This window comes from Strongylocentrotus purpuratus, unplaced genomic scaffold (genome assembly GCF_000002235.5).
Source record: "Strongylocentrotus purpuratus isolate Spur 01 unplaced genomic scaffold, Spur_5.0 spur5_scaffold_3, whole genome shotgun sequence".
Lineage (NCBI taxonomy): Eukaryota > Metazoa > Echinodermata > Echinoidea > Camarodonta > Strongylocentrotidae > Strongylocentrotus > Strongylocentrotus purpuratus.
The window spans coordinates 12,113,851-12,133,514 of NW_022145609.1; the positions used below are offsets into that span (position 1 = coordinate 12,113,851).

Genomic DNA, 19,664 nt, shown 5'->3' on the forward strand with positions numbered 1-19,664 from the left:
AATCCTCGTCTGAATTGAGTTCTCCCCCTCCCGCGCTAAGCGGAAGCTTACGTTTCATTAAATCATTAGAGAAAGAAGACGATTTGTTGTGTCCTCATCCCCTTTTTTTCTTCTCTTCCTCTTTTTTCCTTTCTTGTATCTCATTTTCCTTTTTTCTTTCCCTTTCCTTCCTTCTCTTTTATTTTTTGATTGGGGGGGGGGGGGGGGGGGCAACAGCCTGGGAGGCAAGTCCTTTTGCCCCCTCCCGATCTACTTCTTCCCTCTTTTCTTTTCTTCTTCCTCTTCTTTTTCCCTTTCTCTCCTCGTTCCCTTTCCCTTCTTTCCTTCTCTCTCTCTCCTTTTTTTTTTTTTTGCGGGGGGGGGGGGGTGCCAAGACCTGCTCGGCCCCCCTGGATCCGCGCCTGCCGTATTGAGCTATGGAACCTCACACTCTCTCCTTAGGACAATGTCATACAATAGCGGAGTGTCTATCTTTATTTATGGGGTCATGATATCCGCCGTAGGGCCCCTTGTGGGTTGCAGGGACAGTGCCTCAGCCAGGGATCCAGGAGTCAAAGCCCCCGGAAACTCTCAAGTTTAGCAATTCAGGAAATTCTAGATAGCTGTCGTGAGCGTACAAACTGTAATCTATCCCTTGAAATTTAAATTGCACTGCCCTTATTGTGTGCTCTTTAAAAAGAGCACGTAAAATCCCTCATATTAGGCATTCATGTCATTAGTAGAACACAGGCGCGTACGCAGGGGGGGGGGGGGGGGTTGAACCCCCCTTTGGTATTTTTATGTGTTTATTTTTTAGGAACCCCCCCCCCCCCCTGCGTAAGCGCCTGTATTCTACTAATGACATGAATGCTCATATGAGGGATTTTACGTGCTTTTTTAAAATTTATTTTTTAAAATTAATTATACAAAATAAAAAATCATGCCCATGGCTGACCTAAAAAAGGTGACCTCACCCCCCCCCCCCAACGAAGAAAAATTTCGACACCCCCCCAAAAAAAAAAGTCCTCTTACCCCACCCCCCCCCCCCCCCCCCCCCCCCCCCCCGCTTATTCAGCGGCTGGATGAGTCGTTGCGAAATTTTCGGCCCGATTTCAAAATGTTATAACCCCCCCCCCTTGAAAAAATCCTGCGTACGCCACTGGTAGAACATGTCCTTGAATACTGGACAAAACATTCAATGGGATGATGCCCACATTATTGGCCCGAATTCACACAGCAAGGTTTGAGCTCAAACCTCCTTTTGTTTCGCCAAACCTCCTTTTGTCCTTTACAAACCAGGTTTGTAAAAAACGCGTAAAACGTGTCATATGACGTACGAAAACCAAGGTTTGTCGACAAACCTCCTTTGTGAATTCGGGCCATTGAGTTTGAAACGCACCGACTACTTGTCAAGAATATTAGAAGAATCCGTCTGCATAAAAAAGGATTAGCCCTTGCACTGAATAGGGATAGTTGAATTAATTATTCTTCGCTCCAGTGACCAGGGGGTAAGGTCAGCTTTTTGGGGTCACCCAGGCCATTACCCCAATTAAAAAAAAAAAATAAAAAAAATAAATTCTCCTCCAAAACACACACATAAGAAAAGTTAAAGGGGGGGGGGGGGGGGTCCCCCTGCGTACGCGCCTGTCGCTACCCATACAAAAAACACCTCTGAAATATTGTGTATTATGGTTGTTAGTTTGGGTAGTTTGGGTACTATAGTGGCAGGCAAACCCCCATTTGTTTACTTTGAATTTATAGGATTTAAATGCGTTTGATCTGTTGAACTCTTTGCAAGAGGGCGCTGGTGGTGATGCGGATTTTGTTTGCCCCCCCTTCCTCCTCCCCCCCCCAAAAAAAGTTTTTGATCATTAATTATAGAGTCTACGCCACTAGAGAAAATGAAACTCGTGAAACTCATGGAACTCACTTATCAAAGACAAAATCAAAGAGAATTCAAAGCCCCTGTTTTGTGAAAAAGTTTCGTCTTAGAGGGGCACACCCCCGTGCGTCCTAATATGTGAGTACCCCCCCCCCCTCCCCCCACCCACCACGGGTTCATTGGGAGGGATCCACTGATCTCTACGGAAAAATCCTTTCCGTAGAGATCAGTGGAGGGATCAGATCACTCAATGGGAACGTACGCTGATCAAAATACCACAGTCGCTGACGCCGAGCGAGCGCGCCGCCGGGCGCGGCTAGGCTGGCTTTAAATTGTCATTGCACTCGCTACATTTATGCCGTGCCGGGCCGGGTGAACAACAAAGCTTGAAAATGACTCCATATTTCCATAACAAAAGGAGATTCTGTCATTGAAGTGCAACAGTTGATCCGTGAGAATCACACTAGAGCATACATCACTATGTGTTTACGAAATAGATTATATTAGATAATAATTTACCTTAGATCTATTTAGCATGCAATTTGTGTTAGTGTTGCACAAGAATCATGATCCGACATATCACACGAAAATTATTTTCACCTAAGTACTTGGTTTGGACGAATATAGCATCAGGAGGAATTATTTTAACATGTGGAGATGCCGTCGAACAATACCGGGAAATTCTAAAGAAGCGAAAACAACAGCAAATTCAACGATGGAATATGAAACGAACAGGTAAGTGGGTGTATAACTAAGATGAGATGCCAGCTGTTAGTGTTAGTAACTTGGCGTGATCATTGGTGTAGGTCTATAACTGTCTGCTTCAGCAGCTCAGCTCAGTCCCATGTACTGATTTTGAAAACAACAAAACGACAGGATGCACAGAGCTCATCTGCACTGAGCTGAGTTAAACGGGTAACGAACTACCTATACCTGTAAGTCGAGTCAGACACATAAAAATAAAGCCACTGGTCATAGAGTATGTGCAAACACTTGTGACTGAAGTAGACTAGACTCTATATATTAAAGGTACTAGGCCTATGTCCCTTTTGCAGCCAACCTCAAATGCTGTAGAACTTTGCAGGAATTATGAATATGTCATGTATGTCCTATCTGTGAAATTTAAACGTTAGCAGTGTCCTCATATTCAAATTATGCAAGGAAACCCGTTTACTTGCTAGACTTCACTGTCAGACACTATTGAGTGACTGACTGGCCTTTTTTCTTCTTTGCTAATAACACACATAAAAAGAGTTGTAAAGGGTACATGAGCATTTGTCTACATCAATAACCCACTTCTTGTGACGGCCAAGATTAAACTGATTGAATCTTTGCACAGCATAAAACGTAGGACCATTCGGTACAATGGTCTGAAAATCAAGACTATTACTTTTGGGCTCTATAGCCCTAAAGTCGATTTGACAACTAATAGTCATAATTTTCCCACTTAAAGTCATTTTCAAGCCCCACCTTTTTTAGGGAAGTTCTAATTAGATCTAGTATTATCTTTCAAATGCAGTTGGAATTTCACTTTTTCATTTTTTTGGCCTGCAAATGTATTGGAAACGCCCCAATTTCAAAAAATGAAATGGAACTTGGAAGCTCCTATTAAATTAGTTTATCTATTGTTATGTGAGAGATAAACGCATGTATGCGTATAGTCCCATATACATCTTTCTGTGTACAGTGCTTGTAACTTAACAAAGACTGGGCCAAATTTCTTATCATTTTGATGATTCCAGAACCTTGCAGTACACACCAATACTTATACAGTGTATGCTAGATGATCAACCTTTTCTGATCGATTCCACAATGTTTCACAATGCAATCGGCATATTTGATTTATACAGCTAGTGTAGGGTTGTGGTTCTAACAAATTTCTAGCACTCTTTAAGTACACAGAGTCAGCCCAGCAGACATGTTGTACGATTGAGAACTCCTGGCTAACTGAACAGGTTTTAATGTAGCAAAGCATTACAGCATTCTATGTAGCATTCCACATACATTCCAAGCAAAGTAGAAGAAACCAATAAATATTCATTTAGTCCCATACAAGTATAAATCAGCATCACAAAGTCATTCTTGAATATTCAAACATAAACAAAGGGTATACATGTATATTGAATATTCATGGTATATGTAAATTATACTATAAGCTTGACTGCATCAGGTGAACATTGAAACCAATGAGAGAGAGAGAAATAGACAGATGAAAGGATGGTGGATGAAAAGGGTGAATGTGAATGAGGGATGACCTATTAATATGAAAGGGATGAATCATGGATATGAGGGGGAGTTTCAGAAGTTCAAAATAAGTCCCTACACTAGTTTACATGCAGTTCGCAATGAACCGCTACAGGTGAATGAGTAGACGTAGACTGTAGAGTTTTATCTGACGAGAATGCCCTAGGTGCCAGACTCTTATTGCACATTTTATCTTCGTTCTTGTTTGTCATTGTTCTGGCAATTTGGCATAGATCTAGTCATAGATTTATCCGTGCATGGATCATCTTCATGATACCACACATAGCTGCATTACTATCCTGGCTGTGTATTAAAAGCTGTGCTATTGATGCTCAACATTTTAAACACCACTGTACACAACTCAACTGATTTCACTCAAAATCGGTACTTGAGTGACAATTGATGACATCTAAATAAATAGCAGTAAAATACAATTTTTAAACTCACCAATGTTAAAAAGAATAATTTAAAAATTCAAATTGTAAGTCTATACTGTCAAACTTGCCGATCAGCCACATCGGCTAGACTGTGTGCATTTGTGTGTTATGAGTGTATTGACTATTCATGTGTGCAAATGCTGCCTTTTAACTCTTTGCCCGCTTCGTTCGGCTAGCGGAACATACAGCGGGCTGCCAACTTCGACTCAAGTCACATTTCATTCACAATACACACGGAACGCATTTAATTCTATTGTACGCACACACACACAATAGTAACGCATGCTTCGCATTGTATACACATCACACTTCATTGCACCGCTTTCGCAGACATTGTTTACATTGACATTTTCCGAGAAAAATTGAGTTTTTGAAACTGCTTTTGCAAATATTCTGATGAGCTAGGATGGCCCCTATTAGGAGGAGACGGGACTTCTTCACAGCTGATCAGGTACGAGAACTTGTGATGGACCCTGTTCCAACAGCCGACTCTGATTCAGAGGAGAGCGAGACTGACTCTGACGAGGAAGATGAGCCTGGTCCCACACGTACACTTTTGCGTAATCCCACAGAACATGATAATGGCGTGGACATCAATCACGATTCAGACAGCGAGTTTGAAGAGGAAATTAGGGATGATGTGTCGATGGTTTCAGCAGAGGATGAGCCTGAGGAGTGGATAAGACTGGAAGATGGAGATGAATGGCAAGCTGACTGGCTAGATGACTTCAGTGAAAATGGTGGACGACCAAAGCTTCTGTTTGATGTAAACCAGAACACAAAACCACTGGACTATTTCTATCAGTTTTTTCCTGAAGAGCTGTTTGTTCTAATGGCGAGAGAAACTAACCGGTATGCAAAACAAACTTGATCTGCAATAGATGAATGCCTTATTTTCGGGTTGTGTGGAATAACAATATAGTTACAATTTGATATGCAATATATGAATGCCTTATTTTCGGGTTGTGTGGAATAACAATATAATTACAATTTGATTTGCAAATTTGATTGTCTTGTGTCGTTTATTATTTTCAAAAAAGTGACTGTTTTTTTTTTATGGGAGTTCTTATTCAACACTTTTTAGAGTGTGGTTGAGTTGTGGGATGAGATGAGATGCATGTAGAGAAGTTGAGTGACTAACAAGGAAAGTGTGGATGATAGAGAATTAAATAGAGTGAAAGCGTTTTGAAGCATTGAGGGAATAATTCAACATAAAGTACCCTAGCTCTCTCTCTTCGCCTGTCTCTATTTCTCTATACCTGACTTTCTCTGTCTCCGTCCCTTTTCCTTCTATCTCTCTCTTTCTATCTATCCGCCTCTCTGTCTGCCTGTCTCTTTCGCAATCTGATTGTCTCTTTTCTCTCTCTCTCTCTCTCTCTCTCTCTCTCTCTCATTTCTCTCCCTATCTGCCTGTCTCTTTCTTCTTCCCCTCTCCCTGCCTATATCTTCTTTTCACTCTCACTTTCTCTATCTGCCGCTATTTCTCTCTCTCTCTCTCTCCTTGTTTCTTATTTCTCTCTGCCCCTCTGTATCTTCTCATCCTCACTTTCTCTTTCTGCAATTCTTTCTCTGTCTGCCTATCTGTCTTTCTCTCTCCGTGTCTCTTCTTATTTATATCCCTATCTGCCTATCTCTTTCTTCTTCCCCTCCCCCTCTATCTCTATCTTCTCACTCTCACTTTCTGTATCTGCTTATCTCTTTCTTTCTCTCTCTCTCTCTCTCTCTCTATCTCTCCCTGTCTCTTGTTATTTCTCTCCCTATCTGCCTGTCTCTTTCTTCCTCCCCTCTCTCTGCCTCTCTCTATCTTGTTCTCACTCTCATTATCTCAACCTGCCTCTGTCTTTCTCTGTCTGCCTATCTGTCTTTCTCTCTCCGTGTCTCTTCTTATTTATATCCCTATCTGCCTGTCTCTTTCTTCTTCCCCTCCCCCTCTATCTCTATCTTCTCACTCTCATTTTCTGTATCTGCTTATATCTCTTTCTTTCTCTCTCTCTCTCTCTATCTCTCCCTGTCTCTTCTTATTTCTTTCCCAATCTGCCTGTCTCTTCGTTCTTATTCTCTTTCTTTCTCTCTCCCTCTCTCTGTCTACCTCTTGTCATAATGAACATGTCAATATGAGACTACATATGTAGACGAATATATTTTATTCTTATTTATTATACATCAGCTTTCTACAATTCATAACTTAGTACATGTTTCAAGCATACATTATGTTCATGGCTTGCCTTATTAGTGTAGAAAATCAATAAGTTCTTCTATTCATTTCTTTCAATTCTAATAGCTTGCACAGCCTTGCAAGTAATAATAGAATGTTACACCATCTTACCTACAGACACAATAAAGGTCATCAAAGTACAATCAAGAGACAGGAAGTCTATTCAAAAGTACCCAGGGTCAATTTCAATAGGAGATTAGTTCATTGTCGGCTTACTCTTTATTCAATCCTAAATTACCAGGCTCATTGTGACCTTCAACACATGAATTTGGTATGTAGTGAAAGCTCATGAATACATCTTTTCAATAAACTAACTCAGGACATAAACCTCCATAACAAAGTATTAGATATAAGAGGTATAGAATACCCTTCTAAACGAAAACTTGGGTACAAAATGTATAGTTGATAATCTCAAAATTTATGATAATATACATTACAAAAATGATACCATTGGCAAGACTATTAATTTCTATACAATATTGCTACACAAAGTTTTTCATTACAGTACAGTACACCAATCAAAAGTTATTGCGAGTTGAATAAGCATAGTCCATGCAGAACCCCTCCTAAGGTGGCACCCTAAAAAAAATGTGGCACAGGGGGGATTATGTACGTGGCGGGCAAAGAGTTAACACGTAGTGCAGTGCTAGAGGTCAATACGCATTAGCATTGACTCTCTATGCTTTGCTGGAGTGTACGATACTGTACAGTATGTGAAAAGGAAAATGGCGCGTACCATCTACCATTTAAGTTTCATCTTTGAAAGTTCATTTCTTACTATGGACAATGCCGGAATGGAGAGGTTAAGCAGAGGCACCATGATTATGATTCATTAATGGAGGTGTTGTGTCGAGTTCTGCTGTAGCAGTGATGTCCTTTGGCAAGACCTTAATCTACATCTACCACTCTCCACCCAGGTCTTTAACGGGTATTGGCAGGAAGGAATGAATTCCTTGATTGCTAATTGCTATAGCTGTGAGCACTAAAATTGATAGCCTAGCACTGTGGCAGAGCCAAGGTAATATTGGAGTGCCATGAGCACCTTATATTGGTGGATAGGTGTGCTTTAAAAATATCCCATATCATTATTAAATCAATTCTTCAGCTAGCGGAGTCGTAAGAAAAGTTGACTATGCTTTTCCTTGAATTTTCATGACCGTATTTATATTAGAAAGTACTATAAGTAGTTATATCGTCAATGCTTGCATGATATTATCCAACATTGGCCAAGAAATTGATATGATTTTTATTATTTAATTGTCTGTTTTTGTTTGTTTCCACTACAGGTTGCATGTTTGCCATTGGAATCGCTCTTGGTCCATTCAACCACTACTGGTACGTTTACCTCGATCGCTTCCTTCCAGGCATCGCAGCATCCACAGTAGCAACAAAGATTGTCCTCGATGAAATAATCGCATCTCCTGTACTAACCATCTCATTCTTAGTTGGTAAGTACAGCATCTTTCATGTTTTATCTAATATGTAAAGGCAAACTGGTCATGGGGGGAGGGGGGGGGGGTGGGATACATGCCCCCAACCAAGCAAAATATGTTTTTAATTTATTTGTAACTGAATACAATATATGCAGGGCTACTTGTTTCAACTTTCAATTAAGGGGGCTAAGAGGATTCAGAGGAGACACCTGTATGCATTCTCGGGCAAAGCAAAATATGTGTATGCTGTAAATGCACTGAATTGGAGAACGAAATAACACAGAAATGCATAATGATAGTTCTGGAAGACTGGAAATGCTGTCATAAATAAAATCTTTTAAACAGAATCTTCGTAAACAATTTTTTTTTCTTCAATTATAGGAATCTGTACATGTTGTTGCTGTAGGCCTACTGTGTCGTACTTCTACGCGATGTACAATTAATTTTCAAATTTTAACGAAAATATTGGTAAAGATAATCATTTTGTTAATATTTTAATGTTCATACAGCTTAAACTTTGTGAATAAAGAGCAACACTTTATTGTTAACCTTACCTTTGTCTTCCCCGTTATGTAGGTCTTGGTTTATGTGAAGGGAAACCTCTCTCAGACTGTGGCACAATGGTTAAGGAAAAGTTTCCCACAATTTGGATGGTAAGTGAACATACGTTAGTGGGATAAAAAATCATGCAAGAGTGAAAAATATGTGAGTTGTTCATGCTCAGTAGAATGAATGAATAAGTTAAAACCACTCTGCTCTCCCTCCTGCCCCCCTCCTGCCACCCCCCCCCCAACATCAATCAAATTTTCAATTTTCAAAGTAAAAAAAAAAAAATCTGTCTGTGGTAGGCAAACAAGAAAAATTGTTGTTGTTGTTGTTTCAGGATAACATGTAAGTAGTTCTTGTGATAAGTTAGAAAAAAGATGCTACCCTCGATCACACTGCCATACTGACTCCACACCAATCCCAAACTGTCTGATTCTGGGCCATTTCGTTCAATGTCATTTTTAGTTTGGTCTGTGGACAGTGTGATGTTGGTGATGGCCATTTCCACCTCACCCCCATCATCAGTTATCTTTCACACATGATCTTGCAAGCAAAATTAAATTTCCTTCATCCTTCTGTCCTCAAAGAAATTGGGAAAACAAACAATTTTATTTTAATTTGCATACCGGTACATTATGAATCTATTGAATAGCCATTATATTTTTGATATTTCTATGTTGACGTATGTTGTTGCCACATTTCTTCGTCATTGATACTGCATTGTGGGTGTGGGCATGGAATCTATATTACCATGGACATATATAAAGTGCTTCGTAGTATTATGATGATCATTTTGCACCTCTGTTTTAAGATGGACCTAATTGTGTGGACACCTGCGCAATGGATAAACTTCAGATGCCTTCCATTTCCAGTTCGTGTTGTGTATGTTAATACTTTGGACATGATGTGGTCCATGTTCCTTTCATTTTACACCTATAATGATGGTCCTTTAGACCATCAAAGGGAAGATTCTGAAGGTAAGGAGGGGTCACAAACTGAATAATTCCAAGACTTGGTGAACTTGGTGAACTTATGCATCATGCATGTAAACCCACTGATAACACTCCATTGATTTTGTTAGTCTAGCTGTCTGGGGTAGTATATAATATTGGTTCCCTTTTTGATCGGTATTTGCAATGACGACCTTCGTCATTGCCTCGTTTTCGTTCACATTCTTCTTATTAATATTCTTACTTCTTCTTCTTCTTGTCGTCCGGAATCCCATTCGTTTTGCACATGGTGCTTGTTATTCCTAGTTAGGTGCTTTCCTCATGTCCTTTTCCTTTCAAATTTCATAGGCATAGTCTCTAACCTCTCCTCAAGGTCACTACATTCTTTGATTTTCAAAATCACTCATGCATAACCTTCAAGGCGCTATTTTGTCCGTTTCTGGTCCATTTTAAAGGTAAAGACCAGTATTGGAAACGCCCCAATTTCAAAAAATGAAATGGAAGCTCTCATTACCAATCATGTGAAAGAATATGTTTTGACTACATTAATACATGATGATAAAAAATTTGCCGGGAAACCGCCTACTAATTCATATATTTGGTAAATTTGTTTCTCTCATGGTCTGTGAGAGATATAGGGTAGTCCCATATACATCTTTCTGTGTATAGTGCTTGTAACTTTACGAAGAATGGGCCAAATTTCTCATCATTTTGATGATTCCAGAACCTTGCAGATGCTAGATGCTAGATGATCAACCTTTCCTGATCGATTCCACAACGTTTCTTTCACAATGCAATCGCGTGACCATAACTGGTCTTTACCTTTAAGGCCTTTCTATCTTCCTTCCTATCTCCACTATCCTAGATCCTACAACCTTCTAACAAATTCCTCTAGATAGTTTTAGAGATGTTCTTTAATCTACGACAAATAACCTGCCCTTCAAAATACCATCTTCGTACTCAAAATTCAAATCTGAAACCAACTCCGTCAAAAATCTCTCAAATTCTCGAAAAATTGACCCCTTAATAATCTAAAACTGCCATAACTTTCTCATATAAATTTCGTTTTGTATTTAAATTTCACAGTATCTTTATCTCATGATTGCACATAGCCATGCCAAATTTCACGCTCCAATGGCTTTGCAAAACATAAATAGCGCCCTCTAAAGTTCTGGGAATTGGCTTTCTTTCTGTGGCCGTATCTCCATTATGGCTTGGCAACCCGTACCCTTTTTTGGATTTAGAAACTTGAAGTAATGCCCTTTCAAGCCATATACAAAATTAAATACCCTTTTGCTGACCAAATTTGAGAAAATTGCCCTCCAAATTCGCCATTTTCAAGAAAATTGAGAAATAACTTCAACTTGCTCTAAAATGACGATCTTTATACCTACCTCAATGAAACTTGACAGACACATGTATCCATAAACGTGACAACTGTCTGTCAAGTTTAGTAAATTTTAATGCCCTTTTCGCAAAGTTATCGCCCAAAATGATGAATTTACAATGCATTACGTAATAGCGCGTTTGATGCGTGCAGTACGTTGCGCGCAGATGACAATGATGTCAAATTGACCGCAAGGAAGTGCCCTTTCGAATGATACCAAGTATGGTTCATGTTCACACAGAAAATGTTGAGTAAATCGCATTTGAACAAGGGTCACTATACAAATTCCGCCGAGTTTCCGCCCGATTATATCACTTATCGGTCATGACGTCATTTTTTCAGACTGCTTCATAGGTGTATAGTCACTACCATCTTATCATGAAGGTCCTCGTTGAGGCCTTTCTTTCGCCCTACCTATCTACACTATCACAGAAGCTACAGACTTCGTACAAATTGCTCTGGGTAGTCCGAGAGAAGCTCTTTCGTGTGACACGTAGAAACATGGCGTCATTGCACGCACATCGTTGTGACACGATTGCATTTCTAGTTTAACATTTGTGTTCAATATATATCTTTTTGTGGAGATCCAACGTGATATCATTATGACTCTGCCTCTCCCTCTCTCTGTCTGTCTCTCTTTTCCCCCTCTCTCTCTCTCTTCCTCTCTCTTCCTCTCTCTCTCTCTTCCTCTCTCTAGTCTCTTCCTCTCTCTAGTCTCTTCCTCTCTCTCTTTCTCTTCCCCCTCTCTCTTCCTTCTCTCCCTCTTCCTCTCTCTCTTTCTATTCCCACCTCTCTTTCACTTCCCCTCTCTCTCTTTCTCTTCCCCCTCTCTCTTCCCCTCTCTATCTCTCTCGCTCTCTCTCTTCCTCTCTCTCTTTTTCTTCCCCCCTCTCTCTCACTTCCCCTCTCGCTCTATCTCTCTCTTCCTGAGGTGATCTTGAGGCAGGAGACAGCAAGAAAATGTGTGAAGAATCGTCTTGCTTGAGAAAGTTTTAGGAGTAGACGAAAGCTTGTCTAACAAAGATTAAAGTTGGTAGAAGCTTAAACTGCATGTTAACTAGGTTATTTCCATGTGCATCGTTGATAGCTACATGTGCATGTATATATACCGGTACTAGTTCATTGCAACACTTGACTGTAAATATGATAAGAATCTTAAAGGTAAAGACCAGTTATGGTCATGCAATTGCATTGTGAAAGAAACATTGTGGAATCGATTAGAAAAAGGTTGATCATCTAGCATATAAGTATTGGTGTGTACTGCAAGGTTCTGGAATCATCAAAATGATAAGAAATTTGGTCCAGTCTTCGTAAAGTTACAAGCACTGTACACAGAAAGATATATATGGGACTACGCACATGTGCGTGACACGTGCGTTTATCTCTCACACACCAATAGATAAACTAATTTACCAAAATATATCAATTAGTAGGCGGTTTCCCGGCAAATTTTGTATCATCATGTATTAGTCAAAACATATTCTTTCACATGATTGGTAATAAGAGCTTCCATTTCATTTTTTGAAATTGGGGCGCCGTGTTTTCAATACTGGTCTTTACCTTTAAACCAAACTCTGATATCTGGGAATATCTATGATAGGGCAGGAGGATGTACATGTACATGTATTTATGTAGGAGTAGGAGCTATAAATTATGGAGCATTTGATGTCTCCAAATGACTTCACTGTTATTGTTTTGGGTTTGTGTGGGACTACAGTGAATGGGACACAATAAACGTTTTGTATCTGCACCATGTTTATAGCAAATCTAAAAGTCCCTAATATAGAGTACCAAAGTGCACACATCATTATTTGCTCATCGTCCAGGTTACTGGTTCTAAACAACAGAGCCTGCATATGAGGTTCAGCGCAAAATCCTTCAAGCAACGGGCTGGGGCAAGTCAAATTCAGTGTTTGGGGCTGGTGTGATCACAACACCATTGTTTAGCTCAAAATTGTTTGGAATCGACAACCTTGACAACTTGGCCAGTATGACGTCACACTTTCGTACTCTATTCCTTCTCTCTGAAAACTAATGATGGTTCCCAGTGCAATATTAATTTATAGGCTAGTCTTGTTATGTAACCAAATTGAATGCATGTACATCTTAGTGAAGTGAATTGGTGCAAATTATTTCATTCACCTGTTACAAATACCTGTATACATGTATATCATTCGTCTGAATGCGAATTGCATACATGTACTTCAGTTGTTGCTAGGTAGGACGAACAAAATGGCTTGCCCTATCTGACAACATGCATACCAACTATTAAATTATTATCATTTGTAACAGCTGGATACATCAAGGCACTTCAAAATGACATAAAATGATATGTATGCATTAAGTTTGGTTACCTTAAGAAAATGGCCTATTGGCTAATGTACACGTTTCCTTGTCAACTATAATACTTAACCCTAATAAGGCCGGGGGGGGGGGGGCATTATGGCCCCGCCCCCTCCACGATTTTTCTGATTGCTCGAGAACGCATATGGATGGCGCCCCGCCACTCCCTGACTTTTTTCTCTCGAGTCTTGCGCAACTTTTAAAAGAATTTTTTTGAAAATCGGACCTACGCTTACAAGGTCACGTGACCTTTTATCTTTGCATGTCACCCCGAAAATCGCTCATTTTCATGATTTGTGTACAAAACATATGGAAAAGTAATTTTTCCTAAAAACAGATCAAACATGGGTTATTGGGTCTTGTTTAAAGTTTAGGCGGTTGTTTTGGGTGTCAAAATAGTTGAATTGTAGTAAGAAATGAAATAAAACAACAAAAACAATGACATACATAAGTTAAAAAAACAATGAAATACATAAGAAATTATCAAAACAAGGGATAACATAAGGAATAAGCTGGCTCTTCCAAATTTTTTTGTTGTATTATTATTCAGAAATGGTCTAATGAATATATGTAGTGAAAAAGAATGCCTAATTATGAATAATATATGATTTACATTGTATGGGTAAAAATCTGAGTTTTATGACTTTATTTGCATAAATTACCATAAATATGCAAATGAGTGAATTTTTCAAAAAATTGAAATTATCATATTATTCTATACACTTCACTGCAAATTTTCGCGGCGATTGGCCGCTTCGCGGCCGAGATCTTAAGGGGGGGCCATAATGCCCCCTCCGGCCGTACTAAGACCTCAAATAGCCCGGCCTTATTAGGGTTAATGGATATTACCTGCATTCATTGTACACTCCTTGCCTCCTAACCTTTCATCCTTATATATTATTTCTTTTCTCCATGCTTTAAAAAGTTAAATTAATTGAAATTAATTAATTCAATGCTCTAGAATATATATAAAATCACAAATATCCTTGTAATGAGCACATTTTTTTTTTTTTACACATTTTTTTTCCCAGGGAGGGGGGGATCCGCCACTGCATTCTACAACTGGACAGCTGAAAAGGTTAAAACGGGAAAATGAAATACACAGGCAAAAGAATGGAAAAGTGGGTAGTGAGCACATTTTTTTTTTTTGGCCCTCAAAAATTTGAAAATTTGCACCCCCCCCCCTTGAGCGCCAGGGGGGGGGGGGGATCCCCCAACAAGCTTAAACTAACGTGTTTTTACACATTTTTTTTCACGGGGGGGGGGGGGGGGGGATCCGCCACTGCATTCTACAACTGGACAGCTGAAAAGGTGAAAATGGGAAAATGAAATACACAGGCAAAATAATGGAAAAGTGGGTAGTGAGCACTTTTTTTTTTTGGACCTGGAAAATTTGAAAATTTGCACCCCCCCCCCCCCCTTGAGCGCCATGGGGGGGGGGGGCATCCCCCAACAAGCTTAAACTCGCGTGTTTTTACACATTTTTTTTCTCAGGGGGGGGGGGGGCGGGCCCCTGGACAGCTGAAAAAGTGAAAACGGGAAAATGAAATACACAGGCAGAAGAATGGAAAAGTCTGGCCTTGCCCTGTGATCAAGAAGCATACCTGCTTTATTTCTTAATTTTCGTTGAACAATTGCGAGCATTGAAATGCAAAAAAAATGATTGAGAGTGACAAACGAGACACTGCCCAGCTTGCAATGACTATAGATCCTTGCAAGCTTGGTAGTTTAGTTTACACATGTTTTGCCAGGATGGACAAAGTTACTCAGCTTCTGAATATGATTGACCCAATACCTCATTTGCTCAGAACTGTGGCAAAGTTACGTGTACACAGCATATCATAAAACTAAGGATGCATTCAATTTTGTGCTGACCAAATAATATTCATTGACCCGAGACTGAGTAAAGTACAATTCGTGGACAGATTTATAAAAGTACTATTGTGAAGTCTCAACGATTCATGATGTTTTGTTTGAATATTCAATAAGTACTCAATCACGCTATATGATGAATACCACGACACAGCAGTGGTAGGCGTGTCCAATGTAAGACTGAGCTGAGCTGGCGTCCAGAAGGTCCAGAAGAAAAAAAGTGTACAGTGCTGAATCCAAGGTTCTTGCATGAATTAATCCCTTGAAATGCTAGTGCGTCGTAATGGCAGCCACGCTTTTTAAAGTAATCGCGAGCGCCAGGAGTGTCAGTCTGACATATGTATGAGCGCTATTGTCTATGCAACAACCCATTATCATTAATATTCTTTTCCAGGGGTTTGAACATGTTTTCTCAATACTGTAACAAGAACGAAATAAAATATTTCGGTTTTAGAAGGCATAATCAAATTAAAAAAATGATGGGAAAACCCATCAAGATTAAAGCAAAGAAATAATATCACAGTTCGGAAGCCTCACATGACGAGAACCTCCCCCCCCCCTACACACACAAACAGACCCAAATTAAATTAACAACAAACGTAACAATTTGACGTGTGTATAAACATCATGCAGGGCAGCCCAGGTACATTCCCTTATCCCTCTTGAGGGGACCCCTCCCCCTGCTTATCAATTCTGGATACGCCACTGCACCCTGCAACCATGCCCATAGGAAAGTGAAAAGTATGCCGCAGACCTGCCGCAGACCTGCCGCAGATCTGCCGCAGACCTGCCGCAGACTTTTAGTCTGCGGCAAAGAGTATGCCGAAGTATGCAGCAGAAAGAAATTTTGCTGCAGACTTGCCGCATACCAGTATGCCACAGGAACAGTCTGCGGCAGATCTGCGGCAGGATGAAATTTTGCTGCAGACTTGCCGCATACTAGTATGCCACAGGAACAGTCTGCGGCAGATCTGCGGCAGGATGAAACTTTGCTCCAGACTTGCCGCATACTAGTATGCCACAGGAACAGTCTGCGGCAGATCTGCGGCAGGATGAAATTTTGCTGCAGACTTGCCGCATACTAGTATGCCACACGAACAGTCTGCGGCAGATCTGCGGCAGGATGAAACTTTGCTCCAGACTTGCCGCATACTAGTATGCCACAGGAACAGTCTGCAGCAGATCTGCGGCAGGGCGAAACTTTGCTCCAGACTTGCCGCATACCAGTACGCCACAGGAACAGTCTGCGGTAGGTCTGCCACAGGAAATCTCATTAAAGTCTAATAGGGCCAATTGAAACCAATCATCTCATGCATATTCATTATTACTTTACACGTGTGACAGAACAATACATTTATCATGATTTGTTAAGCAAATTAAGACAATGCACATCATTTTTGTGATTTCTATTTTCCTTTTGCCATTATTAACCAATAGATTATTTTGTCTGATCATGTTACAATTACATTCACGTTTAAGCAATAGATATATTGATTACTAACCAAGAAACTATGATTACTAACCAAGAAACAATATACATATTTAGTATTAATGTGTACGAGCCTGTGTCACTTTAAATGTTACTCTTGAATACACTTCAAATGATCAATGTGATGAAGTTAATACAATTCTCGCTACCCTAAATAGGTACGAAAATCTCGAAATTCGCGAGACGAGGTAATTTTCACTCTCTCGGGTCGTCACTACAACTTCCGGTATAGAGTCCCATCCCAAGTCACGGCCTTCATCCACCCCCATTTTTCAGGGTTCTTACGCTTGGAATCATGAGCCCAGCACTGTGCAGCCTCACAAAAGAAAACCATCGTCACTGATGTCAAAAGACGCAAAAAACAACGAATGAAATGTTCAAATAAACGTTGAAATATTTGCGAAAAAAAAACAAGACCGAGCAGACGACATATTCGGTGCATACACGTTGTGTGGCGACGGCGTTTTACGTTTGCGCTATCGCGCCTAGTAATATAGCGCCTGCACAGGAAGCTGTAATGTCGAAAAGCTATCCCATAATGCAATGCGCGTTTTCAGGATTTTCCCCGGATCTCGGCAGAATCGCTATTTGGGGTAGCGAGAATTGAGAATAGAATATACCTAATTGGTAATATCAACATACATATTGGTATTACCTAATTGGTAATATCGATATTGCCAATATCGATTATGAAGTATCAATCAGTTTATCACTGGTTCTTCTACATGCATACTTTATTGCCACGTACTGGATATGAAAGAGTATGCGGCAGGTCTGCAGCAGGTCTATATGAGATATGAATATTCAGAGTATGCGGCAAGTCTGCAGCAAGTCTGCGGCAGACCTGCTGCAGACTCTTCATCATACTGAAAGAGTATGCGGCAAGTCTGCAGCAAGTCTGCGGCAGACCTGCCGCAGACTCTTCATCATACTGAAAGAGTATGCGGCAGGTCTGCAGCAAGTCTGCGGCAGACCTGCCGCAGACTCTTCATCATACTGAAAGAGTATGCGGCAAGTCTGCGGCAAGTCTGCAGCAAAACTAATTTGCATGTGAAAAAGATGACTGTCTGCGGCAGGTCTGCCGCAGGAGTATGCGGCAGGCTCATTTCTTTCCTATGGGTGGTCGTAAAAGGTCCATGCTGCAACACTCTCCTCATTCCCCTCTTTTTATGCTTTAACTTGCAGTTTGATCTGTGCTTTTGGCCTACCATTCAGTGGATCAACTTCTACTACCTGCCTCCACGTGCCCGTGTCATCTATGTCAACTCTGTCACCTTTCTTTGGGATATGTTTCTTTCCTTTATGGTCTACGATTATAAGAGTGAATCCGGAAGTGAAGGAAGTATATCAGAAAGTCAGCAAAAATGTGCCTAATTTATCCATCATGCAAAAGGATCTTTCAGACATTAAGCGGAAAATCGCGGCGGTAATGTTTTTATCGTGTAAATGATTGGCAACAGGGTGCATCATTAAATACGCGTGTTAACTTTTTAGCTCTGTGTTGTTATAACCTACATAAATGCAAAGGGTATTACTAGTATGCTAACATCATTATTAGCTAGGTTGCGCAAATATTAAGCGCTCTGTTCAATAAGTAACATGATCTGATGTAATGGCGCCTGTATGAATTAAATTAAGGCCTTGTATTGTTTTGTTCAACATCTCCAAACAACTATTTGTGTTTTAATGAAATGGCTTGTAATTTAGTTGATACTCAAATTCTAGACAATTTTAGTCTGTGGATAGTTTGATTTCGTTTGACATGCTTGGAAGTGGATTGAGAGGTGAATATATTTTGTTTTTCCTCCTTTGTGACACTTCTGTCATATCTTAGTTGGTTTTAAAGAAATGTTTTTTGTTTTCTACAGAAGAATGAACAAGATCTTACTTTTATTTCCTTAAGTTCATGACTCTTGCCAGTACTTTCTGTGGTCATAAATAATAAATTTGTTTTGATGGATTTAGCTCTTTTTTAAAGATTTTGATTATAACCCCTAAACCGTGTGAGTCAAAACAAAAATTACACTCAGAAAATCATACATGTTTTGAAACAGTGTTATATCCCGAAATCGTTTGCTATTTTTGTGTGGTATCTGTTTACGCTTGGATGAACAGGAGGCATTGTTTGCGAGAGTGCAAAAATCGACTTGCACAAAAGTATCAAACTAAGAGAATGAATTGAATGTATCAAATTTAATGCATTGCATTTGCTTTTTGCAGAAACAAAGTCACACACACACACACACGCACGCATAAATGCTCTTTGATATTTGATATGTGTGGCATGATTAATTGTTAGGGATGTTATTTGGATCTGCAAAGACCGAATTAATACCGAATCTCAAATATTTTATTCAAACATCACATGTATTACTTTGGCGCAAATCGATTTTGCACTCTCTTAAACAATGTCTCCTGTTCATCCAAGCATGAACACATACCAAACATAAATGATACCAAATGATTTAGGATAAAACACTCTTTATATGATGTATAATAATTTACTGTTCATTGATGATTTAAAAGTAATTAGCAATTTTCTAGGTGTAAACTTTTTTTTTGACTTACACTGTATATTGTACTGAACATTGATTACCTTCCATCCTGCTTTCGAGCAGGAAATGCGGTGATCATTGACTCTTTTTAAAAATAAATCAAAGATATTAATTTTAGAAGAAAAACATTTTTCTTGAAACAACGCCAGCATATCGGGTGTAATGTGCAGCACAAAGTTGGTCCTCGCCATGTTTAAATTAGCTATTAATATTTGAGGTAATTTGTTCTACATGCTATTTACAATCGACTAAGATCGATTAAGATCGACTTTAAGTTGGACTTAACTATGGCAGGCTGTTCATGTCACTGTTTGTTCTCACCATTTACTGGC

General features: G+C 39.8%; 1 protein-coding gene across 2 annotated transcripts; it reads left to right on the plus strand.

Annotated features, from left to right (window-relative positions):
• The first annotated feature begins 2,109 nt into the window (after window positions 1–2,109).
• On the plus strand, window positions 2,110–18,741 carry LOC105438674 (mpv17-like protein 2). Of its 2 annotated transcripts, XM_030996446.1 has the most exons (5): window positions 2,110–2,596; window positions 8,044–8,205; window positions 8,767–8,843; window positions 9,548–9,713; window positions 17,963–18,066. In XM_030996446.1, exons 1-5 carry the CDS (start codon window positions 2,428–2,430, stop codon window positions 17,965–17,967), a joined length of 579 nt encoding a protein of 192 aa, XP_030852306.1. In that variant the 5' UTR covers window positions 2,110–2,427; the 3' UTR covers window positions 17,968–18,066. The 2 variants fall into 2 exon arrangements, with proteins under 2 accessions (XP_030852306.1, XP_030852305.1); XM_030996445.1 differs by lacking the exon at window positions 9,548–9,713 and having other exon boundaries at window positions 2,117–2,596; window positions 17,963–18,741.
• Window positions 18,742–19,664: the final 923 nt, after the last annotated feature.

Excerpts from the sequence above, each read along its gene's own strand:
- LOC105438674 (XM_030996445.1), top strand. The coding sequence starts at position 2,428 with ATGATCCGACATATCACACGAAAATTATTTTCACCTAAGTACTTGGTT. Across the intron at positions 2,597-8,043 it reads ATGGAATATGAAACGAACAG|GTTGCATGTTTGCCATTGGA; the intron begins GTAAGTGGGTGT and ends TTTCCACTACAG. Across the intron at positions 8,844-17,962 it reads AGTTTCCCACAATTTGGATG|TTTGATCTGTGCTTTTGGCC; the intron begins GTAAGTGAACAT and ends TTTAACTTGCAG.